Source organism: Erythrolamprus reginae, chromosome 3 (genome assembly GCF_031021105.1).
Source record: "Erythrolamprus reginae isolate rEryReg1 chromosome 3, rEryReg1.hap1, whole genome shotgun sequence".
Taxonomy (NCBI): Eukaryota; Metazoa; Chordata; class Lepidosauria; order Squamata; family Dipsadidae; genus Erythrolamprus; species Erythrolamprus reginae.
In genome coordinates this window covers 123,008,835-123,035,808 of record NC_091952.1, presented here as the reverse complement: position 1 = coordinate 123,035,808, position 26,974 = coordinate 123,008,835, and the positions used below count along the sequence as shown (strand labels likewise).

At 40.6% G+C, this 26,974-nt stretch overlaps 1 protein-coding gene across 5 annotated transcripts in view; it reads left to right on the top strand.

Moving 5' to 3' along the window:
- Positions 1-26,974, top strand: part of DPYD (dihydropyrimidine dehydrogenase) — a 735,717-nt gene that overhangs the window by 56,326 nt on the left and 652,417 nt on the right. For all 5 annotated transcript variants that reach the window (XM_070746537.1, XM_070746536.1, XM_070746535.1 and 2 more), the window contains one exon: positions 8,269-8,379. In XM_070746537.1, coding sequence (XP_070602638.1) covers positions 8,269-8,379 — 111 coding nt within the window. The remainder of the gene's footprint in view (positions 1-8,268; positions 8,380-26,974) is intronic.

Genomic DNA, 26,974 nt, shown 5'->3' with positions numbered 1-26,974 from the left:
CGCCCTTATATGTGTCTTCTTTACCTTTCTATATCTTTCTTCCTCTAACAATGAGAGTTGAACACTAAAGAGCTTCACAGCTGAGCCTAGTCTATGGATTCGCGAATTCTGGGGAAGGGGCGGATCCGGCAAGCTTTTTTAATACTAGGCTCAGTTCCACCGGATTGGACATGAGCAACCCATGTGACTGCTGTACCCGCTCACCGTACGAGAAGAGGCGTTCAGGTAAGCAATCAACGCCTATTTAGTATATTATACTTAAAATTCACTTTCTAGCCAGTTGTAGTATCTTGCACCCACAAATGCCAAACCCCACCAAACCTTCCAGCATAGTTAATGCTGATTAAACTTTAACATTGACTTGTCCTGTAAATGAAATCTGTAGACTACTAACTTTTCAGTAACTGATTTAAGATTACAGAAGTCTACCTGGGATTGAATAAATATACACAACTTTTTTCATGATAAAATCCTTGGGCTCATGGCTGTGTAGGTATTATATCAGTGAAACTCTTAGATGTAGTCCAAAGAAAAGAAAAGCAGACAATATTGATCTCATTGATCTTACCTTTTTGAAATACTCTATACTTTAAAAAGAAAAAAAAAAGCTGAAATAAATATGCAAGATCACCATCACAGACACAGTAGTTTTAAAATACATTCTTTAGCAACACAGAACACCCCTGGGGGAGATGGGTGGTTCAAAGAAAATGAAATAAATAAATGAAATAAAAACAAAGCAATGAAAGGATGGAATAAAACCTTTGGCTGAAATGGGCTGAAGAATATTGAGAAAGATATTGGGGGGAAAATACATGTATTGAGTTTGTACTGGTGTAATTGCTTGGGGGGGGGAATGAAAATGAAATAAATAAATGAAATGAAAGAGGAGGAGCCTTCTCTGTGGGGGCCCCGACTCTCTGGAATCAGCTCCCCCCAAAGATTCGTACTGGCCCCACCCTCCTCGCCTTCCACAACAGTCTGAAGATTCATCTATGCCACCAGACCTGGGGCCACTAGACTCTAGCCCCCTGGCCGACGAATGTATTGAAAGTTAGTTGATTGAATGTGAATGAGAATTTTTAATGGTTTTAGGTTTTTATATTAATTATTTTAAGCTAATTGGATTTAGGATGTTATATTGTATCCTTTATATGCTGTAAGTTGCCCCGAGTCATTGAAGAGGAGTGGCAAATAAATCTAATCAATCAATCAATCAATCAATCACCCAATTACCGTATATACTCGAGTATAAGCCGACCCGAGTATAAGCCGAGGCACCAGTTTTTGCCACAAAAACTGGGAAAACTTATTGACCCGAGTATAAGCTGAGGTAAGAAAATGCAGTGGCTACTGGTAACTTATAAAAATGGAAACCAATAAAATTACATTAATTGAGACATCAGTAGATTACATGTTTTAGAATATTTATTTTAAAGAAAACCAGTAAATTAGCTCAGTAAATTTAAAACAGGGTAAACAAATTAACAATATTAACAATGAATTAAAAAGTAAAAAAAGTAGCTCAATCAGCAACAAAGCTAAAACCTAAGAGTTAAAATCCTTCCAAACTGGATTCCTTCTCATCTCATCATTAATTGGATTTAAATTATTGTTCTGTTTATATATATGCTGTGAGCCACCCTGAGTCCTTGGAGAGGGATGGCATACAAATCCAATTAGATAGATAGATAGATAGATAGATAGATAGATAGATAGATAGATAGATAGATAGATAGATAAATCTGTATCCAAAGAAGAGCTTCAGCATTAGCTGCTGTGAGGTTATCAGCATGACCTCCAACTCTGTTATTGTTGTTTGTTGATTTTGTTGTTGTTTTTGTTGTTGCTGTTGCTGCTATATTTTGTCTATGTCAGCCACATGGTCTACTAATGAGTCTACAGAGAGGGGCTGCATACAAATCTAATAAATAATAATAAAAATAAATAATAATAATGACAAGAAGCTAAGTTCACCAGTTTCTTCCAAAGCCAGGCTGAGCCTCCAAGATTGTAAAAGTTGAAGCCAAGTGATTGTAATTCTCACCGGCCCAGAGTTTACAATGAAGCAACCACATTTAGCTGGAGAAAAATATGCAGACTCATCTATTATGCCTTAATGATCCCTTAAGCCCTTTGCTCAAATGGGGAACTGGAATAATTGCTAAAGGAGAGAACAGGAGCCAAACTGCACCTGGTGAACCACAAACACGTGCGGTGCGGTTTTGGCAAGGTGGATTTTTTCCGACAGGCTGGTCTCCTGGATGTACGGCTTCGACGGGCTATTTTAAATGACGCTGTTCACAGAGAACTTGTCTTTCGAAACACTGTGAAGCGGCTGTGGGAAGGGTGAGTTGCCTCCTTTCCCCGGCACCAGCAAAGTTGCCAGCCAACTGCTCCGACGGCGTGCGAGAGGGGAAAAGACGATGCGAAGCTGGTGAGGTCGGGGGGGGGGGACTCATGAAGCAGGAATCCCCCCCCCCGACTTCCCATCGTTTTTTCCCCTCTCGCACGCCGTCGGAGCAGTTGGCTGGCAACTTTGCTGGACCCGGAGAAGGGAAGGCAGCTGCAAGATGCCGACAGGAGCTCCAAGAGGGAAGTAAAAGGGGGCTCCGAGTGACGCGGCTGTGGGAAGGGTAGGGCAGCTGTGTGCGAGGAGAAAAAGGTGAGGGGAAGCCGGCGAGGTGGAGGGGGGGAGAGAGAAAGGGCGCACGCACGCACCCTCTCTCTCTTCTTCCCCGCGACTGCCCCGATGGCGTGCGAGGAGAAAAAGGCGAGGGGAAGCCGGCGAGGTGGAGGGGGGGAGAGAGAAAGGGCGCACGCACGCACCCTCTCTTCTTCCCCGCGACTGCCCCGATGGCGTGCAAGGGGGAAAAGGTGAGGGGAAGCTGGCGAGGTGGAGGGGGGGAGAGAGAAAGGGCGCACGCACGCACCCTCTCTCTCTTCTTCCCCGCGACTGCCCCGATGGCGTGCAAGGGGAAAAAGGCGAGGGAAAGCCGGCGAGGTCGGGGGTGGATTCCTGCTTCATGAGTCCCCTCCCACCTCACCAGCTTCCCATCACCTTTTTTCCCTCTTGCAGTTGGCTGGCGTCTTTGCTAGAGCTGGGGAGAAGAGGCAATTGCACCACTCTTGCCACAGCCGCTTCGCTTGGAGCACCCTTTGCCGCCGCACTTTGCCCTTTCCCACACCCGCCCAAGCCAGCAATGTCTGCCGGGCTCCCGCGGTGCGCCCTCTTGTGGTGACCTGGTGCCCTCTTGTGGTGACCCGAGTATAAGCCGAGGTCGGGTTTTTCAGCCCATTTTTGGGGCTGAATAACTCGGCTTATACTCGAGTATATACGGTATATATATATATAGGAGGGAAGGCTTGAATGCAAGGAAGAGTTAATGGGGCAATAGCTTTGAGTTGATCTGTTTCTGCATTTGATTTATTTATAGGACATGATGTTTTGAACTAAATCGGAATTCATGCATACCTCCAACAGGCACCACATCCCTGTATTTGCCCCAATGGTGAAATCTACTTAGTTTTCCTATCAGTTTGGAAGTGTGCGCTTTGTGTTGTGTTGTGCACATTTTTTTCACCCTCCGCGCATGTGCAGAAGGCCTTGCACATGTGAAGAGGGATAAAAATAAAAATGACGATGTGCGGGTGGGTGGACACTTGCGCTGCCGCCGCTACCACTTCTCCAAACCACTGGTGGCCACCGCTACCAGTATGCAAAACCCAGGCCGAACCTGTAGCATTTCCCCCTTGGTTCTCCCCCTCCCCACCTTCACTTTGCATGGTAACATTGCAGTGATTCCTGCCAAATACTGGACTGAATTTTAATAACTTGGAGTCATAGGCTTCATTTGTGCATCTGGCCATTTCTGATCACTCCCTTATATAATCAGGCTGGTTTGGACCAGAAAGAATGATGCCATTAAAAGAACTCTGAAGTATGAGCGACTTCTTTTTAATCAGGTGAATATAACATTGAAATGCATTGCAAGTATTTCTTAAAATTAATGGAAAATAACTATTTTTAGGGAGAATGCATTATAATACCACAGTGTACTGGGAACAAATGGCAATGCATGAAAACTGTTTTTATGAAGACATTTTGGAAGTCACAATTATTTCACTGAAAGAGTAGTAGATCCTTGGAACAAACTTCCAGCAGACGTGGTTGGTAAATCCACAGTAACTGAATTTAAACATGCCTGGGATAAACATATATCCATCCTAAGATAAAACACAGGAAATAGTATAATGGCAGACTAGATGGACCATGAGGTCTTTTTCTGCCGTCATTCTTCTATGTTTCTAATATGGAGATAATGTCTGGAGCAGATGAGGGAGTAGTATTTCCTTAACAAACGAATACCGTTTTCCCTCGTAGTTTTCTCCTTCCTCCGTCATTCAGCTTTTAATATGCAGTTTCAGACTTCAGATACACTTTATGAAAGCAATTATTTATAATGAGCTAAGGTGCTCTGTCATATACTATCACTGCAGTATGTCAGGCTCAGTGGCCTTAGGTTTTGTTTTAAGCATTTTATATCTTCACATTTAGTAAACCACTTACAGAATGTTTTCATAGACATATGAAAGCCATGTTTGTTTGATGTGATGAACATGCGAATCTGTGCCCGTTACTGTAACAGGCAGTTTCTCTTTCTTGAAATAAAATGTGCTGCGTGTTTTGTCGTGTTTATCTTACATCTTAGAAGATTGCTTTTTTCTTTATTTTTATTAACTTCTCTCCCACGCTAATTTATGATGAAGGTTTATTTATTTATGTGAGGCATCTGCCACCTCAATTCAAGATGATGAGCAGAGTGGTATTTCACACTGAGACACAATGTCATTTCCTGTTCTTCCAGCAAGAAAGGACTCTTGAATGGTCATTAGAGTAGACCAAAAGTAATTAGTTTTTGCGGCACCTGGATTTTTTTTTTAACCCTCAACGTGTCTTACCTGCTGATTGGGGTTGAGGGAGGTTGGCATCCTTATCATCTGGACCAAGTGCTAGCTTATCAACTATTGGAAAAGATTAGATGAGATGGACAAATAGTGTATTCTGGTATAATTTGTTTTCTATTTACTTAGCTTCTAGTGCAAAAGCTAATTTGTGAAGGTTATAGATTACTTTCTCCTAAACCAGTGCTGCCCACCAACTTCTAAATTTTGCTTTATGTAAAAGGACATTTACAAATGTGTCCCATGTATTGGAGCAAGAAAAAGAAATAGAACTGCAAGGCAGCAGTACCTAAATATGTGTATTTTAAGTTTTGCTCTTCGAGGAATAAGAAAAGGAATAGGTAGGCTTGATGAACCCATTTTGTTTGGTTATGAGTTTAGCAAGGGATTACTCTCATGCTTGCAAACATTATCTTTTCCATACAAGGATAAGAACTTACTGTAGGTTTGAAAAATGAAAATTCTCAATTTGGGGAAGGATTGTTCTGTAAGCCACTGCCTACTACAATTTTCATGTTGTCCTTTTTCTGAAATCATTTCCTGTTGCAAATGGGCAATATTCTTAATCTCAAACTGAATTTTATTTTGCAGGTATTGGGTTTTTAGGTATTTTTCTCCTTAAATGATACGTAGAGCAATTCAAGACTTAAAATGAAAACATTATGAAACATTTATTCTAGAATCCGGAGCTTAAAATGACTGGGAATGCATAATGTTCTGCCAAGAAACTTCCTTCTTCTTCCTCTTCTTCCTCTTCCTCTTCTTTCTCCTACTCTTCCTCCTCCCCTCCTCCCTCCTTTTCTTTCTCTTCCGTCTCCTCCTGCTTTATATTAAATGTGGTACAAGGTCAGCTTTTAAAAGAATATTTTAATTTAAAAAAAAATAAGATTGCATATGACTTTATGGAATTTTAGGCTACAAAGCTATCATTTGGGATAATATAAATGAACAAATTTATATAAAGTATGTTATAATGCAAAGAATACAGCTGGAAGCTTTACCAATAGTCCTTGGAGTCCTCGGAGAAGAGCGGCATAAAAGTCCAACTAATAAGTAATAAATAATAAATAAATATTATAATCCTGTAAGATAGGTAAGAGAGGCTAAATGTTAGATGTAATAGAAAGGAAACATAAATGGTAAGAATAGCTAGGCTTACTGTATATAAAGATCATTTGGATTTTAGAAAAATAAAAATAAAGGTTATGTTGGCATTGACAAAATCCCCATAAGTCAATTGCAAAAGGCAGCTTTATTTAGAGACGCTTATATCCTATGACAATGTCTTTAACACCAAAAACCTCCACACCTGCCTATTTCAGTTATTGGGAAGGACTTGACAGGTGGACAAACATGCCAAACATGCTGAACTTTTGGCTGTCTGTGCAATGAACCATAATTATAATAACTTGATCAGTGAATAAAAGAGCAAAAAAGAGCCAGGTATACAACAAATCATCAACATCATTTTGATGGGTGGAACGTAGATTTCTCCCCATCAAGCCAGCTGGTCAGCTTCTTTGGTTGTGCATGAGTATCAGAACTAGATGCAGATAACACTATAATATATTTATTTTTTATTTTATTTGTTTATATTTAGCTATTCTAGATCTCAAAAAGATACTCAGGGTGATGCACAGTACAATATCAGAATATATAAGGTATATAAATTAAAACACATAAAATTAAAATATACAACTTTGGAATATTTGGGGCAGATCCTTCTGGAGGTCATGAAGAGTTGATATTGACTTAAAGACAAATAATCTGTCAGTCAGTTGACCAACCAGCCCACAAATGTACCAAATCAACAAACCAAATCAACAAACCACCAAAAGTGTTGGAATATTCTTTTCCAACTTGTTCAGTATATTGAACTAAAATTGGCCTGTTCCCATGCTGCAGGGCATCATACGGGATAGGCTGATAATAGATGTGGAATCTTCAGTATTTAATAAGTATTTCCAGTGGCATATTTCTCTGTTCTGGGTTGTAAAAGGTTCTTTAAATAGATGGAACTATTGTAGAGCATTTTGATAACTTTCAACTGAACTATCTGCCTTAATGAGAGCGGTACAGTACAGAGCCTATGGAACAGTGTTGTAAAATTGGTGTTGAAAGTCGAACCATAGGGTTAGAAGGGATCTTGGAGGCCTTCTGCTCCAACCCTCTACTCAAGCAGGATACTTTATATGATTCTGCACATATGGTTGTCTAATCTCTTCTTGAAAATTTCCACTGATGGAGCATCCACAACTTCAGGAGGCAAGCCATTATGCTGATTGATTGTTTTTTTCTGTCAGGAAATTTCTCCTTAGTTCTAGGTTGGATCTCTTTTTAATGAGTTTCCACTCATTACTTCTTGTTCTGCTCTCAGATGCTTTGGAGAATAAGTCAACCTCTTGTTTTTCTGTGCTAGCCCTTGAGTATTGGAAGACCATTCACTCCTAATCTTCTCTTTGTTAGACTAGACATACAGTACCTAGACTTCTTAATCTCCTTGTTGCTCTTCATACTCTTGCTAGGATCTCAGCATCCTTTTTGTATCATGGTGACCAGAACTGAATGCAATATTCCAAGTGTGACCTCACTAGTGCAGTATAAAGCAGTATTAGATCTTGATACTATCCCCTGATGCTGCCTAGGAGTGCATTGGCATTTTTGGCAGCTGCAGCACACTGCTGGCTCATACTTAAGTGGTGGTCCACTAGAACACTTAAATCTGTGTCGTAGGCAGTACTATTGAGCCAGGTACCACTTATTGTGCATTTTGTTTTCTTGTCTAAGTGTAGGACCTTACTGTTTTCGCCACTGAATTGCATTTTGTTCAATAGCGTTCAAATCTTTCAAGGTCTTCCCGAATCTTGAGTTTATCTTCTAAAGTGCTAACAATTCCCCCCACATTGATGTCATCTGCAAATTATAGACAGTGTTATAGGCAGTGTTTCTTTCACACATCATGCATATATTGTAAGTATATGAACCTTAAATTATGAGGAAATTTAAAAAGAATAACTGCAGAGATCTAATTTTATTCTGGCAAAGCAATATAATTCTTAATTTTTACTCGAATAGAACCCTCATTTGTGTAAGAAAGGCTAGGGAACATTAATAGTTTAAAAGATTAATAGCAAATCATGTTAATATAATTGACTCAAACATCTACTTTACATTGCTAAATTTCTTCTTTTTAAACAAATAGAGTCTGGGAGCTTTGAAGTTTTGTAAGCAGAAATGTTTAATTGTTTCTTTATGTGCTTTTCACTTTTAAAAAAGGAAACATCTCTTTTTTTATATCTGCAGAATATTTTAGCTCTCAACCCTCGTACACAAACTCATGCATCTTTGAATTCAACGGCAGCAAAACAAGTGGAGAAAAAGCACTGGAAAAGGAACGCTGATAAAAACTGTTCAGTAAGTATCACAACTATTATTATTAACTTTGGATCTGGGTGAAGGCTGAGTCCCTTAATTGTATACTACATTGCAATAATTGTATATCAGTAAGCAAACATTGTGTTCTTTATTTCCCAAACTTTGATTTGTAATCTTGCTTTGGAGATATTTTTAAATCTGTTTTTTTTTTAATGGCTGAAATGACATGGCAAGTTGAGGTTTAATGAACTTATGAACTGTCAAATCAATAGGATAGAAGGAACATGACAACTAGCAGATATGGCTCCTCCTCTATGCTACAGCCTCCTTCCACTAAATGGCTTACATAAAGGATTCTGGAAGACAGAAAAAGGGCTTTCCTTTTTCGCTTTTTGGAGGTATTAGCCTCTGCTTGATTTTTAAAAAAACATCTGTTGTGTTTTTATTAACAACTATTTTGATTACTCTGCTAACCTGCTAGACTGGACATAAATAATTTTAATAAATACTGTATATAGAGAAAATAGGATAAAGCTCAGTTTCACGCAAGCTTTTATGTCAGGATATCCTTGGTCCTTTTGTCTTAGCTATACCTCTGATAGGAAGAACACATATTCTGAAATATCAAGGTTTCCAATTTTGGATATTTTAGGATAGAGAAAAAAGGATATTGCTTATCAACTATAGGTGGGTTCCTCCCAGTTCCCACCGGTTCTATAGAAGTGGTACTAAACTGATGGTGATGTCACAGAGTTGGTTCTGTCAATGTCAGCCCATGGATGCCATCATCTTTCCCCCCCCTGGTTTTTGCTTCTGTGCATGCTTTTCAGCACTGCATGCGCGTGCGCACTGCGTCAATGCAGCATGCACTGCATGCGCAGCTACACAGAGTGGGAGGAAACGAACCAGTGGTTACCAGCCCTGAAAAACAGGAAGTTGCTGCTTACAAATTCTTTTTCCATTCCCTTTTTCCTTTTCCTTTCTTTAACACCACCATAAGTGGCAGATATCTGTTAGCTCAAATCAAAACAGATTTAAGTGTGTTACGAGAAGCTATCTGGTATAGCAGTTAAGAACTTTAGGACCAGGAAAATCCAGGTTCAAGTTCACTTAAGACATAGAAACTCACTGGGTGATTTTGGCTGAATCATTCTCTTTCATCCCAAACCTACTTAACAGAATTGCTGTTGTGGGTATAAAAATGAAGGAAATTCCCATGTAAGCTGCCTTGAGCTCCTGGAGGAAAGGTAGGATATAAATCTAACAAAATGAATAAAACAATGTGGCAGGGATTGTTGATTTTGAAATAATGCCTCAGGCTTATTAGCTCTGGTGGGAGTGACGAAAGAAGCTATGAATGATTTAATGAGCCATTTGCAGTTATACTGCTGTAGAGGCATAAAAATAAATAAATAAACTTTGTTTAGTACATTAACATAAACATTTCCTTTCCAGAATATATTTTAGTTGAAATATGGTAACTCTAATTAAGAACAAAAGCAAAAATCTATCTAAAATCCTACTGGATGATACTTTTAGTATATTGGAATGCAGCCTTGATCTTAGGGGTACGTTCACAAATTTTGAGAGTATGCAGTGGGCGTTTATTTACAATATGTCTGCCCAAGCATGAATGGCCAATCACAAATCATCCTTATCAGTAGGCAAACTAATCCTCAAGAGTATTTTATAAGTAATCCCAGTAAAGTTTAAAGTAATTCCTGTGAAGGAATATGTTGGTAGAAATACAGCATGATGTTTACTTACCTTTTATGCTTGATATTATAAACCCGGCACAAATCTTTTTGGAATATTTGTGTGTGTTCATTCATTCCTTTATTTATGAAGCAAGATTGGCACACTGACCGCATTCCATTAATAGCTGTCAGCGCCCGAGAACAGTGACCCCCAACCTTTTGGGCACCAGTGACCGGTTCCATGGAAAGAGGTTTTTCCATGGACTGGAAGGAGCGTGGTTTTACATGTTGCCTGTATCCCACAGGTGGGGCTTCACTTGTTTGCACGGCCCTGTTTCTGGCATGGCATGGCAGGGTACTGGAAAACAGACTGGGGATTGGGAACTCCTGCCCTAGAATTAGTTCTGTCAGGCTCTCTGGTAGAATCCTCCCAAAATTTCACAGGTACAAATTTCAGACACACACAGATTTGAAAATTCAAAACAATGTTCTTTATAATGAAAATTCACTTAAACCAAGCCCTCTTTTGGTATAGCAAAGAGCACTCGTCTCCAAACAAACTGGTAATTTGTACAAGTCCCTTATCAGTTCTGTGATACTTAGCTTGCAGCTGTGAGGCAATTCACAGTCCTTCTTCTTTCACAAAGTGACACACACTTTGCCCTGGTTTAGTTTCAAAGCAGGGAAAAATCAGCACACAAAAGGTCAAAGTCAGCAAGGCAGGCACGAAACACAACAATCAGATAATACTCCACAATGGCCAAACCCACAGGCTGCTATTTATAGCAGCCTCACTAATTACCACAGCCCCACCCAACCACAGGTGGCCTCATTTTCTTTGATAATAATCCCTCAGTTGTTGTTACCTATGCATCACTCTCCGCATGCGTGGCTGTATCATTAACTCTTGTTCCGAATCCAAGGAGGAGTTAGATAATTGATCTCCTTCTGAGCTGTCTGCCACACTCTCCTCCTCCCTGTCACTCATGTCTTCTTGGTCAGAGGAGCCTTCATCATCAGATTCCACCGGGGGCAAAACAGGCCTGCAACATGTGGATGTCTCCCCCACATCCATAGTCCTTTGGGCAGGAGCTGGGCCAGAGCTAACCACAACAGAATTTAACCAAATCTACCTTTATTGGGCAAATGTTGGAATAAAATTATGGTTAGGCACCAGGAGTGGAAAATAGATAAACAAAGTGTTGAAGAGTTTGGTTGAAGAGTTTGAGAAACGATTACTAAGTCCTGAAGAAGAAGAAAGCACACGAAAGAAATAACAACAACAAAATCTTAATTTTATTTTGCATATAAGACATGATAGAGATTTTCAAGTTTCTGTTATAATATCCTGTAATAATAAAGAGCATTCTTGAAACTCTTTTTGCTCTTGTTTCTTCTCCTTGCTACTTTAAAGGGTTGCCAATGTGGTATATTCCAATTCAAATATAACTGCCATTTAAAAGATAGTCTGCCCACAAAAGTTGGGATGATGTAGAAAACATTTCCAAATGTAGTTTTCTGCAGAATAAAAGAAAAGAAGAGGATAAATCAGTAGTGAGTTGTAAAACCCTTTACTATCAGTTTGCATGCATGTGTGAGTGCTGCTTCTGCAGCTTCCCACCACCAGCATTTCCAGTTCTAAGAACCGGTCCAAACAGGGAACAACCCATTGCTGGGGTAAATGCTTTTAGCTTTGCAAGATTATGTTAAATAACCTTACAATAACAATAAATCCAGTCCTGGTTGTGCTTCTTGTCTTGACTGCCTGCTGGGGCTAATACAAGTTGTTCTAATATACATAAAATGGCCCACTATTCCAAGACAGTCTCCATTTCAGAAATGGAGAAGTACGTCACTAAGATACAATTCCCAGAATCTCAAGCTAAAAAGCTCATAGTGAGAAATGATGGAAGTTTCCAGGAATACCTAAAAAGCCATAATTTCCCTATTACTGTGGTACCTTTACTTAAGAACACCTCTACTTAAGAACTTTTCTAGATAAGAACTGGGTATTCAAGATTTTTTTTGCCTCTTCTTAAGAACCATTTTCTACTTAAGAACCCGAGCCTGGAAAAATTTCCCAGGAAATTTGAGAGCGGCATGAAGGCCTGGCCAGTTTCCTGCCATTCCCCCTTTAATCCCGGCCATCTTGGGCTTTTCTGGACTGCCAGAGGAGCCTTTCGGTGGCGCTTAAGGAGGCTTTGGCAGTCCAGAGTGGACGAAGCATTTTCCTTTCTCCGGGCGCTTGGATAAACCTCTGCCAGCGCCCAGAGAAAATAAACGCTTCCTTCCCTATAGCAACTGTCCTCCTCCTCTTTTTCCTCCTCCTTGGAGGTCTTCTAGTTGAAACCCCTGCTCATTCAGAACAACAGAGTTGGAAGGGACCTTGGAGGTGTTCTAGTCCAACACTCTGCTCAATTTATTCAGAAGAGTTGGAAGGGATTAACATTAGAGAGCAGGGTGACCTTTGGACATCTCTCCCTCTCTCTCTCTTTCTCTCTCCCTCCCTCTCCCCACTTGCTTTAAGCCTGACCCATCTGCAAAAAGAAGATAAGAGTGGCGTACCATGCAGGATAGTTGGTTCCACCCAAGTGTGTAATACTTAGGAGTCAAAACTCCACCGTTTGTAGCCAAACCTATTTTTAGATGAAAGTGAGCCGCTGTGCGTTACCTTCCTCGGCCATGTTTATGCTTGGCGAGGATCTGCGCCACCTGCATGTGTGAATGCTGTTCTCCTTTCCGCCACCGTTCACCAGCCCAAAAGTGACCCGATCATCCACCCAGTCTTCTTTTACCAGGCAACCAACTCAGCGTGAAAAATCCCGCAAGGACACTGCAGATCATAGGCAGAAGTGAACCCTTTCCTTCCCTGGGATGGATGCAAGGCGGCTTTCCTTCCTGCCACGTGGCTTTGAATGCTGGGCACGCTGCATGGCCTCAGTAGTCCCCAGCCATCTGCTTGCTGTGTGAGAGATGCGTGGTTGAACTAGGTATTAGAATAAGACAAACCCTTTAACTGTCATTTTCGATGTGCATCTAAACAGACCATTCTCATTGTTTGAAATTATCATCAGCCAATCAAAAAGCGCCTCCTATGTTTGTCACCAGTCTCCATGCCATCCCTGTTTCTCCATACAAATGGACCATTCTCATTGGTTCAAATTATCAACAGTGCCTCCCATCTTTTTCACTAGCTAATGGAAACGCGACTCCTACCAGTTTCCATGCCAAGCAACTCCCTGTTTCTCCATATAAATGGACCATTCTCATTGGTTCAAATTATCATCAGTGCCTCCTATCTTTTTCACTAGCCAATGAAAACGGCCCCCTTTTTAATCAGCCAATCAAAACACGACTCCTATATTTTCACCAGTTTTTATTTGTCACAGGTGTGACATCTATATAATTTTGATATATAAAAAGGCCTTTAATTGAATGCAACACTGTGACAAAATTTCAAAGCAATCGGTGAAGTACTCTTGGAGATTTGAGGTCGTGAACAAACGGACGTTGATATTTTTATTTATATAGATATGCAAGTATATCTAAGTATATAAAATGATAATGGTGATGATGATGATCTACATATACATATGCTATACTTTTAAGAAGAGATTCGATAATTACTCCTTTCCCCAAAATTGGCAACCATATCTTTATATTAGCATCTGCACATTTTATTAAAATAGTTCACTCTTCGAGGGCATAAATAGCCTGTTTTCTTGCATGGGTCAGTGACTTTCAGGTTTGAGGTTAATGATGGGAAAATAGATAAGGTGGAAGAATAAGTAGAGTACATTTCAAAGAACCATGGTGGTGAAGTGGTTAGAATGTAGCATTGTAGGCTAATTATGCTGAGTGCCAGCAGTTCAATTCTTAAAAGCTCAAAGTTGACTCAGCCTCCCATCCTTCCAAGGTCAGTAACCCATATTGTTGGGAGCAATATACTGTCTTTGTAAACCGCTTAGAGGGGGCTGTAAAGCACTGTGAAGACTTGATGTTATAAAGAACAATTGAATGAATCAACAATTTTTCTTCATTGTATTTGCATGTGTTAGCATAGTACTATAACTCCTGGAGCAGGAACTTTTAAGACTGAGAAAACTAAGGACATTTTGCCCACCTCTAAGCCTAGTAAATAATTAGGGTCCCAAACTTTCAAGAAAAATATGAGCCGGGGTGGCGCAGCAGGTAGAGTGCTGTACTGCAGGCCACTGAAGCTGACTGTAGATCTGAAGGTCAGAGGTTCAAATCTCATCACCGGCTCAAGGTTGACTCAGCCTTTCATCCTTCCGAAGTGGGTAAAATGAGGACCCCGATTGTGGGGGCAATATGCTGTCTCTGTTAAAAAGTGCTATTGCTAACATGTTGTAAGCTGCCCTGAGTGTAAGGAGAAGGGCGGCATAAAAATTGAATGAATGAATGAATGAATGAATGAATGAATGAATGAATGAATGAATGAATGAATAAATAAAAATTGAACCATTTGATCATTTTAAGGAAGCTTATTTTGAATATTTTCTTTCCCAGGACATTTGCTCCCCATAGGCCACCTTTGTAAAAGGTGCAATTTGGATCCAATGCAATACCTTTGGGTGCATTAACTATTTAAACATCAGTCTTATTTGTATTAAAATTATGTACCGTTAACAAGATCATTTTATAATTGTTACTTGGTAATCATTATCCAGCAGTAATTTCAGATATATGTACAGTATATTAAAGTGCTGCTTCTATAAAATCTTTGTCTTTTTAATCAAAAGTATTAACCAATAATTGGTATAATTTATTCACAGGCTTGAAGGAAAGTACTTAGACACATTACTCCTTGAATTGATGCATCCTATTTTTTTTTTTACATTATTTTTCTAAAGTTATGAACAAATGTTTGCCATTTATACAAACTGCAGAAAAATGTGCTACACGTGATTGTAGGATCTGGATAATAATATTATATTCTAGATATTAAATCCAATGCACAACCAACTTTCCTTCTTTCAGCTCCCTTCAGCTTGACAGCTAAAAGGCATAAAGTTCCTTCCTTCTGGCTTTAGGCCATCTCAGAGGTTATTAGAATTGATCCAGCAGATCATTACTAGGATAAAGGTGTACTCTCAAATCAAACAAATTAATGCGTGATAATGGAGATCAGACTATTGTATGTTGGAATCTGATACCAAAGTTGCTTAGTTGACAAGTGTTTCTGCCATGCAACCATTTCCCTAAACAAATAGAGTCTATGTTTTTTTGATAGGGGATTTTGCTTAGCTTGACTGTTAGCTTCCACTTATATTATATCTGAAGTCGATGGGAATTGAGATTCTTAAGCTCTTGGAGGATTCGCTCAAAAGAACAAACTGCATTCTTTTGATTTTCTGCTCTCCAAGTTCTTTTTATTTTACTAGGTTGTATGTGTAGTTGAAAGGGTTATTGACTTTGTTTAGATTAAAGCATGAATGACTAACGCCTTTGGTTTGAATTCACAATTGACTACAACCATTTAGATGAATCCAGTAATATTTCAGAAGTCTTTAAAAATGAATTGCAAAATAAACAGAATTTTATAACTTTGTTGTAGCAGCTTCATAAGAAGGCAGGAGAAAGAAGCAGTGCAGCCTGTAGCTCCCAAGTGAGGTTAGTCTGTTTTAGCAGTATAGAGAGAGGCCTGCCTTCTGATGCTTCTTTTGAAGAATTTATATAAGTTCTTATTTCATGGACCATTTTACACTGAAGAGGTAAATATACAGTGGACAATTTTGCATATTTTTCTTGTAGCAGCTTCTGAAAAGCATCTTTACCATAAGGTATCCAGATTAAAATTGGGGAAATATAATGTATACTGTTGCTAAGCAACCTAGGCACTACTATTTTTGAAAACATCTTGCCATTTGGGTGGTAGTTAGAAAATACTTGCAAGAGGAGATTTAAAGAAAAATGTCAGAGAAAAAAGTTATAACACCTTGCAGAGTCTTGGCAAAAGTTTTAGTAATTGGAGAACTGGCATGGCTCACAACTTAGTGTTAATGAAATGAATCAAGTCTTTCTTAAGCTCCTTTCATCTTGTGTTTCTAATCCTCCTTAGGCATAAATATGGGGTATTCAAGAGCATTTGCTTTTGCATTATATTAACTACAAATTTCTGAGTCACTCAAACAGGGACAAAGCGTGACTAATCATAAGTATAATCAGAGGTGGGTTCCTCCCAGTTCGGATCAGTTCTTTAGAACTGGTAGTTTGAGTGATCCTTGTCACTGGTAGTTTGAGTGATCCTTGTTGTGAGTGATCCTTGTCAGCCTCAGGACATGTCTGATTCTGAGGACTTTGAGCCAGGTTCCTTAGTTTATCCTGGGATAAGGAAGTTATCAGATGGAAGTTAAGCTGACAGTGCGTCAGGGAGCTGACGTTACAATGGAAAGTTGGACCCTGTCAGATAGAGATCGAGAGTTATTAGACAGTGAATGGTTACATCCAAAATATAGAAGAAAAATAATAAGAAGAGAAGAGATTCAAGGTAAGAGATATTAATCCACATTTAGTAGCTCTGTGAGTTGAAGATGTCACTTCCAGGATTTAGCTGGAAAGGTAGGCATGGTCTGACAACTGCCGTGAAAAAGAATGGTGTATATTTTAGTGGTGTTCTGAAAGAAAACAGTAAAGATTCATGAGAGGATTCTCAAAAATGTGTCAAAGATGTTTTGCTGAGTTGCTGCTGTCGTCCGGTAAGCTCTTGCCTAAAGCAGTGATTAATAGTGCTGTTATCTCCAAGCTATTCAGAATGGAATGTTAACTGTGCCAGAAGAGCTATTAGATTCTAGCCGAGAGAGAATTCCCAGCCGTGCTGTTTGCATTTTACCTGGCTATATTTCCATGTATCTAAAACTGTTGAGAAGAAAAATAAAAGAGATTGCTTGTTTGAACAGTGGGTCTTTTGGAGAATTTGTGGGAATCATAGCCGTGCCTAGAACAGTAGTGAGAATCCCCCCAGCTCGCTGAACCAGGAACTAACCGGGAGTTCTTGTGGTGTAGGCGTCTTTTTTTAAAAAGTTTTTTGAGTTTTTGGTACTATGTCCTCATACGCCCAGATGGCACAGGAAGAAGCAAATTGGCAGCGAGATAAGCTAGAACCCATCCCTGAGCATAATGAATAGAAACAAACCAAGGTTAACAATGTTTATAAAATAAGTTATTTTTATAACCAGTAATGATTAATCAAATAATATTATCTTGGTTTTGTAAATATGCATAGGGATTACTTATGTGATGCCACAGAACTAGCTATTGCATTATAGGCAGGGGTGAAATTCAGCAGGTTCTGACAAGTTCTGGAGAACCGGTAGCGGAAATTTTGAGTAGTTTGGGGAACTGGCAAATATCACCTCTGGCTGGCCCTAGGGTGGGGTGGGAATGAAGATTTTGCAATATTCTTTCCCTGGAGTGGGGAGGGAATGGAGATTTTACAGTATCCTTCCCCTGTAATTCCCACCAAGCCACAGTCATAGAACCAGTAAGGAAAATTTTTGAATTTCATCTCTGATTATAGCTGAATAAAGAATCAATGCTTTAAAGTGAATTTCCTTGTACACATGTTTACTATTTTGATAGAATTAGTATACTGCTACTCACTTACTTTTAGTAGGCCAGTAGACACAGAATGATGTGAAAAATACTGGAATTTGCCAATTAGAGAGGAACTGTGAAAATGGAAATTCAAGAATTTGAGAGAAATACAGTATAATGGTATATAATGCTGTTGAAAATTTTGGGCTATGGAATATAGGAAAAATAAAAGAAACAACACTGATACCATGATAACTGGCTTATCCAAAAATAAAGAAAGAAGGTACACAATTTTCTGCCTGACATAAATGGGTCTTAGTTCTATGTTTCATTTTAATAATTTTTTAAAATAATTTTACTTACGTATTGTTCTGTCTGGGTTCCCCCAGACGTCAACACCAACTAAAAAGAGTATCCAGACACGCTGGTAAAAAGCAAAGTCATTTTATATCTTTGAAAACAAACACAGATAACAAAAACTGTTCTTACAAACTGGAATGCTATGAAGCTTCACAGAAGAGTCACGACGGCCAGACAGTACAACAGGCTTCTTGCTGGCACACACACCACTGTAGATAATAAAACCCACGCCTCCCCCAAGTTTTCAGCCTTCGAGGCCACAAGCCAGAATCAGAGACGCCAAGGATCGAAGCAAGGTCACAGAACTCCCAAAAGATAACTCTCCACAATACAGGAAGGGCGGGCCTGCCTTTCCAACCTTTCTGAGGAGAACCACACCCAAACCCAGCTGTTGCCTATTAGGGATGGAAATACCTGGCTAATTGTCCCCTTCGTTGTGCTGCCCTTCTCTGCCTCATATCTATGATGGCTTGTGCGTTCTCATCTAATGACTCCAGGCTACTCGCTGGGGAGAGCTCCCCCCCTGGGGTCTCAGGCTGTTCTCCCTCCTCCTCGTCCTGACATTCCTCTTCCCCGTCTGCCTGGTCCTCCTCCTGTTCCTCGTCCTCCCCCTCTGAGCATGGAGCCGGCAGAGTTCCAGCCGTGCCCTGAGGAGCCTCAGGCTGAATCACAACATGTATTCTGATTTGGTAAAATTTGTTTCTACATGTAGAATTAAAATAGAAGATATTGAAACAATTTAGTTGAAAAAAAATAATGAATAAAGTCACGGAAGAGAGAGAAACCAGAGTTTCTCAAAGTAATTGATGGATATCCTCAAAGTAATTGATGGATATCCTGGTAGATGACAAACAGTTGTGTATGAAGTAAGTTATTTTTAGATGTTTCATTTGTGTCCTGATATTGATGAGGTTGCTTAATTGATTGATCTGTAACTTATTATCACTTAAGACTACTGAAAAAAAGTGCAGTTAAAATCTGATTGTGTAAAAAAAAGCCCTCACACAATAAACTTGATATCGTCGTTTAACGACCCTATAATCCCTTGCAGAGTGGATTATGAGCAACTAAATGGAGCTAGCAGAGTGTTTACTGGCTGGGTGCCCTTCTTGTCACCAATGCAGAGTTTTGTTGGGTAGATATACAGTAGTACCTTGTGATACGAACCCCTTGTCATACAAACTTTTTGAGATACGAACCCAGGGTTCGGAATTTATTTTGCCTCTTCTTACTAACTTTTTTCGCCTTACGAACCCGCCGCCGTGAACGCTGAACCCGGAAGTTTGGCAAAAGTTCGGGTTCGCGTTCGGGTTTGGGAGAACGACGAGAAGTGCTGCCGCCCGGCTGTCACCTTCGCAGAAGAACCGTGGAGCTGTTGGCCGGTCGGGAGGCTCAAACGGAGGTGGGGAATCCCAATAGGGAATTCCAGGTGCGGAGCTTTGATGTCACGGAGACGTCTTTCCTGGCCGGCTGAAACGTGGACTCCGGGAAGCACGTCTCTTTAACGTCAAAGCTCTACCCCTGGAATTCCCTATTGGGATTCCCCACATCTGTTTGAGCCACCCGACCAGCTGACAGCTCCATGGCTCTTCTGGGAAGTTGACAGCTGGGCGGCAGCGATTCTCAGCGTTCTCCCCAACTCGAATGCCGAACCCGAACTTTTGCTGAACTTCCAGGTTCAGTGTTCGGGAGAACATCGAGAAGCCCCCTGGCTGTTTCAGAAGGTGACAGCAGGGTGGCGACGCCCAGCGGAGCGCCGTTTTTGCTATTTTTTGGGGGGGCTTACACGCATTAATCGGTTTTCCATTGTTTCCTATGGGAAACATTGTTTCGTCTTATGCACTTTTCACCTTACGAACCTCCTCCCGGAACCAATTAAGTTCGTAAGACAAGGTATCACTGTATTCTCATTATGCTCAGAGAGAGAAATATCTGCCTCTACCTAGAATCAAACTCACAGATCCTGATTGTGAAGTAATAGCTCCACCTCTAGGCCACTGCACGGACTCTACACAACAAGCTTGATATCCTTACTGCTAATTCAAGGGTCCCCAACCCATGGCTACAGCCTGTTCAAAATTGGGCTGCAGGAGAGATGGGTGGAAGGCATTTGTGTTTACGAGTGGAAGTTCTATTCACATGAGTGGAGGGTGCCTGTGCTCACGCGCAAATAGAGTTGTGCACGCACATATGCGCCTGGCATTCATATGCCTCCCCCGTGCTGGGCCAGTTGGAAAAATTAGAGACTGCTGTGCTGATTCAAACTAACTACAGTTAGTTAGTATTTAGTTAGTATGTTTAGTTAGTATGCCTGACTAAAGAGGAAAGTCTTGTTTCCTTTTCAAGAAGCTTTCTAAATGACTCTGACTGAATGAAAATTCTGAATGAATCTTCTGAGGAAAAGTTATTCATAACTTACTAGCAAAGTATCTTAGTATCTTTAAAAAAAACCTGGTATCTAGACAAGGCGAAAAGGCATTTAACGATTTTTGTTTTACTCTTTTTTAAACATACCTTAAATTGTGCCTACTAAACAACAGACAATCAATGCAGGAATTCCACCAAAAGCCTCATGTTGTCTTATATATCAGTTAACTAGCTTAGCAACCATATTTTTCACTTATTGAAGTTTTCAGATGGTTTTGAAGAATAGAATACACTGTATTAATCAGTGTTGGATATATACTTAAGCATGGATATTTGTTTCTGAGGCAACCAAACCCAGGGACTCTCACAAATTTATGTCAGCTGATTTACAGCTTGATTACAGTTTACTTTTTTTTGAAGAAAGTATAATAGAGGAATAAAATCTTACTGAGATTTTTGTTATAAAAAAATTCAGTGAAAGATCCATAACCTGAGAAAACCATTTAGAAACATATTTTTGTATCTCTCTCTTAGGGACTGCATGAAAACAATATGGATTCTGCTGGATAAAGTAGGGAATATTTGATAGTTCAACAGATTGGAAAATCATGATAGAAGCAATGCTAAGAAACCGATGGGGAATAATCTTGATGAGCATTCCTCCTGAAAGTTGTGGCTGCTAAAGCAGACTTGAATATTGCAAATTCATACTGTGAAAATATGATGAATGGAATAGTTTAGTTTAGTTTAGTTTATTTAGATTTGTATGCCGCCCCTCTCCGAAGACTCGGGGCGGCTAACAACAATAAAAAACAATGTAACAAATCTAATATTAAAAAGTAATCTAAAAAACCCCAATTTAAGAGACCAATTATACCAACAAACATACCATGTATAAATTCTATAAGCCTAGGGGGAAGGGAGAAAAAAATTTCAATTCCCCCATGCCTGACAACAGAGGTGGGTTTTAAGGAGCTTGCGAAAGGCAAGGAGGGTGGGGGCAACTCTGATATCTGGGGGGAGCTGGTTCCAGAGGGTCAGGGCCGCCACAGAGAAGGCTCTTCTCCTGGGTCCCGCCAAATGACATTGTTTAGTTGACGGGACCCAGAAAGGCCAACTCTGTGGGACCTAACTGGTCACTGGGATTCGTGCGGCAGGAGGCGGTCCCGGAGATATTCTGGTCTGGTGCCATGAAGGGCTTTATAGGTCATAACCAACACTTCAAATTGTGACTGGAAACTGATCGGCAACCAATGCGGACTGCGGAGTGTTGGAGTAACATGGGCATGCCTTGGGAAGCCCATGATTGCTCTCGCAGCTGCATTCTGCACGATCTGAAGTTTCCGAACACTTTTCAAAGGTAGCCCCATGTAGAGAGCATTACAGTAGTCGAGCCTCGAGGTGATGAGGGCATGAGTGACTGTGAGCAGTGAGTCCCGGTCCAGATAGGGTGCACCAGGCGCCCCCCCATAGTGCAGGAATCTATGAGGGTTGCCTAGAAAGAAATGCACCACATTTTTCCCCCTCAACCTACAGTAATGATATGAATGCAAAACTTTAGATATACATTATTTGAATTGTCAGAAGTGTGTGTGTAAGTTTTGCATTTCTTCAGACAGCGCAGCTGCAGCAGTGTTTCAAAATGGCGTCTGTAAGTGATGTACGTTACAAGCAGCGTGTCATTGAATTTCTCACTGCAGAGAAAGAAACTGTTGGGAACATTCACAAACGTTTGTGTACAGTTTATGGAGAATCTGCAGTTGACAGAAGTACAGTTAGTCGCTGGGCACAGAGGGTGAGGCCATTAGAGGTGATTCGCACAGTGCAGAAATGGCCTTGTGACCAGAACAAGGAGTAGTACCGACAGGGCATACACACCCTTGTGTCTTGCTGAAGGAAGATCATAGAATGGGATGGAAAAACAGGGAGTGTAGAAGAAACATCTTTCTTTCTTGTGTGTAAGTTTCATTGTGTTCAATAAATAATTGTTGAAGAAAAAAATGTGGTGCATTACTTTTTGGGCGACCCTCTTAAGAATGGGCAATCTTTCTCATCCTTATTTGAACTAGTTACTTCCTTGGAAGTTTAAAAAAATGTACAGTTCTAAAGCAACAATTAGTTTAATGTAAACAGAAATTTAAAATTAAAGTAAATTAGATTGTGATCCACTGTTGCTATGCAATATCTCTTTGTTCCCATTATCCATGAAAACTATAGTTTTATCAACTTTTTCAGAGCAAATTGAATTCTTTAGCAAAGCTGGCAGGGACAGTGAATAAAATACAAGATGCAAAATGTGTAAAGAGCACTTATTTGAGTTTCTCAATAGGAGAATATGCAAAATAGAAAATGTATTCTGTTTCAAGCTTAGATGAAAACAGATAAATGTGGGCTTTCGGGTAGAAGCAAACTTATAAGGGCTTAAAGTTTTCCATGTTTTGATGAAACAATATTTTTTCTCAATAGCAGTAGGAACAGAAGGAATGAAACATCCCTACCTACCTTAGTTGACAACCCAACTTGCAGAAAAATTGGGCAAAGGAATTATTTTTATTTTTAAAATTATAAAATTCCCTGGCAAAAAAATCAGAATTTAACTCCCCTTCCTACTCAAAAGATTTAGTTTTCAATTCTTAAAAACAAACAAAGAAATAAATCTACTTCGAGGAAGTTACCTATTTCATTAAAAAGACAAAATAATTTATGACATCAATGTTTTTAAATATATATATCAATTGTCTGCTAGAAGATAAACAAGGAAAAAAGAGCAAATTGAAATTGTAATAGACTGTGTTCTTTTTTCTTCTATGTTATTTTCCAGTAAATAAAATAAAATAAAATAAAAACCTTTGACTAATCCTCTGTAGGTTGACAGCAAATACATGTACTTTCACCTTTAGATTGAAGTAGTAGATTTGATGTTTTTTTTAATTGCAGTTAAAGGCAGTTATATTTTAACTCTTTCAGGAATAAATACAACTGTATTAATAGTATCAGTGAGCAAATCAAAGCAAAAGAGATGTTACTGACCCAAGTTCTACAACCAGAAAACAAAATCATTCCGAAAGCTTAACATAACAGAGCAGTCATGCATATATATTCAACTATCTAAGCAGAATGTCCTTTTAAGAATGTCTTTTTATCCACAGAAAAAGGTAGAATAAACGTTCTATCAAATCAATAGCCTTGGCTATTTTAAAGACATTTAGGAAGCTCAATATCTACATGTCTTAAATCTTAACAGATCAGCTCAATCTAAAAGAGAAGTCTTTACATTTTTTAAAGTATCCTGAAAGTTCATGAGTAGCAGGATACAAGTCAGGCATATAGCATCCATGCACCCCTGTTCATATCTGTATACTAAGAATCTATTTTTAATTACATTTTGAAATACACTTAACTTTTATTTAAAAGATCAATAAAACTTGCACGTCAGCATGTTTGCTACTGGTGCAGTATGGCTCTGCAAACTGTTAGTGGTTGTGGCGGGAGACTTCACCCACCCTCCCCTGACATTTCTGGAGCTTTTTTCAATCCACAGCGACTGGAGGACTGATTCGGGAGTGTGGACTGCCGGTCATCACTGCCAGTTCAGCAATCTGCGCCAAATTTCTAAAGAACCAGTCCAAATCGTCAGCAACCCTCTACTGGCATGGATGTGCCAGTCATAACTAGTAGAACTGAAATGTAGCTTGGTAAATGTTGGAATGGGAGGCCTTGATGTGTTGTACACAAGAATTCTTTTCCAAAGGAAGTATCTCTTGTTTTGCCAGGCCCTTCACTAGTAGCCCCCCAGTGAGTTTGGAATGCAATTCAAACACACACACCATCACAGAGGAAAAGAAAGAAAGTTTATCCAAATAGTTTTTGTGAGCACACACTCTGAAAAGAGCCAAATTTCTCTCACCCGGAAAGAATCCTGGAAAATGGCAAAAGACAAAACAAACGGGCAAATAAGAGAGCTGTGAAACGTCACAGCCACGGGAGCTGGCACTGTTGAGTCAGGAGCTGTGGTCAGAAAAGGGGGTGCCGAATCGGGAGTTGGTACTGGAGTGGTTGGGATGGCAGCAGCTGCCGTGCTCCGCCACTTGCTAGGACAGGAATTTGCAAAATGACCTGTCCCACCCGCAGTAATAACAGAGGCCTGCCATGAGCCGATGAGCCCTCTCCATAGCGATCAAACAGGATCTGGTGAAGCTTAAGCCCATTGGTTCCTCACGAGCTTCTGGAACTGAACGATCCGCCGGACGTGGAGGCAGGGCTGGCACAAAACGTCAGGGCGCAGGAACCGGGCACTGGACGGGCACAGCCGGCACCCCCCGACGTGGAGCAGGCACAGGCACCAGAAACGCGGGGGGAGATCCGTGTGGCCCAAAGCACCTCTCAGGACAGCAGCCTGGCTTCAATGTCCAAACAGTGCTGCTCCAGTCTATCCAAGGTGCAAGGCAGGGCCTCATCAACCAACTCGTCCAACATGGCCTCTGACAAGCCATCCTTGAAAGCCTCCAGCAACATGGCCTCGTTCCATGGCACCTGAGTGCTGAGGCCACGGAAGTTACACATATAGTTGGCCAGCGGGCGTGAGCCTTGCTTCAGCTGTTTCAATGTCCTTGTGGCCGTCTGCTCCCGCACCGGGTTCACAGCCAGTTACAAAAATCATCGTAGTCCTGCAGCAGCAGATCATTACGGTCCAGCAACAGTGACACCCACAGTGCAGCTCGGCCGGCTAAAGGGGAAAGCCACTTTCTCTGCGTCCATGGGAAAATGCACCAGTTGTGCATTTATAAAGAGCTGCACCTGGCTGAGGAAGGCAGGAAACTGACTCCCCAAAACCTTTCAGGCATAGCCACGAAACACTTCCTCCATGGCATAGGCTGTGGAGCTTGAACTACTTGCTGAACAGGAGGGGCTGGTTGCTGAGATAATTGAGTCACCTGAATCTGCAGGGCAGCCACCATCTGCATCAGGGCTTGAATTTCCTGATGTAAAGCCTCAAAGATGGCCTGAATCTCTGCCACGCCATCAGCCATTCCAAAACAAACGCAGGAAAACAAAATAAACAGGAACAGCCCACGAAACTTAGTCAGTGTGTGTTTGATAGGTGGCTGTTTATTCTGTTATGCCAGGCCCTTCACTAGTAGCCCCCCATTGAGTTTGGAATGTAATTCAAACACACACACCGTCACAGAGGAAAAGAAAGTAAGTTTATCCAAACAGTTTTTGTGAAAAGAACCAAATTTCTCTCATCCGGAAAGAATCCTGGAATGCGGCAAAAGGCAAAACAAATGGGTAGATAAGGCAGCTGTGAAACGTCACAGCCACCCACGTCAATGAGTCCACAAGAGATCTTTAACTGTGAATTGTCCAAAAGTCAGTAGAAGTCCTGGAATAATCCAAACAGTGGCAATGGTCTTTCTCCAATGGATAAACACCCACATGCACACTCCTCAACACTGATAATTTATCCCCAAACACATTAACCTAATTGCCTCTGAAACAGGTGTTCTCCCTTATCTTCGGCGACGCCTGCACAGCTGGTCCCTTCTTGCCATGAGCCTGCGCACACGGGCATCCGCACGTGGATCCTCCTCTGATTCTGACGTCTCACTAATTGGAGCACTGACTGATGGACTGGCTGCACCCATCTCTCCATCTGATTCCTTTCCCCCACTGTCTGTCCTTGGCTGTGAATCAACTTCACTATCAGAGTGTTCTGGCAATAAAACAAGTCTCTATGATCCCAAGGATTCCCCTAAAGCCTCATCCAAATTCCCCGTTGCAAGAGCTGGACCAGTGCCAACCACAACATCTCACATGTTGGAAATATCTTTAGCTATTGGGCAAAGAGATGTTGCAAAAGGAACAGCCAAATTTTGGTTGCAAAAAGGAAGTTGAGACTCTAGAAAAAGTGCAGAGAAGAGAGACAAAGATGATTAGGGGACTAGAGGCTAAAACATGTGAAGAACGGTTGCAAGAACTGGGCATGGCTAGTTTATTGAAAAGAAGGACCAGGGGAGACATGATAGCAGTGTTCCAATATCTCAGGGATTGCCACAAAGAAGAAAGAGTCAACCTATTCTCCAAAGCACCTGAGGATAGAACAAGAAGCAATAGATGGAAGCTGAACAAGGAGAGAAGCAACTAAGAACTAATTTCCTGACAGTTAGAACAATAAGCAGAATAGCTTGCCTCCAGAAGTTGTGAATGTTTCAACACTGGAAGTTTTTAAGCAGATGTTGGATAACCATCTGTCTGAAGTAGTGTAGGATTTCCTGCCTAAGCAGGGGGTTGGATTAGAAGACCTCCAAGGTCCCTTCCAACTCCATTGTTATTGGAGCACGGATAGATATATGGCTGGATAGTGGGCAGGGTAATAGGCTTAGAAGAGACCCTCCCTAGTTTCTCAAACTGTAAAGGGGATGGGGAGGGGAGAAGTATAAACTTCCAAGGTTCTGTCAATTTAGCTTTACAATAAAGTAGAATTAGCTTATCCGGTTTACCCCACAAGGCCAACAGTTATTCACTCATTTGAGTATGGAGCGATAAACGAACATGTGAACCTGCAGTAAATTAGTTATACTCTGCAAGGATTTGGGGGCTGCAGAAAGACAATAATTTATATTTTGGGAAGTAGAACTTATATGTGTTGTTTG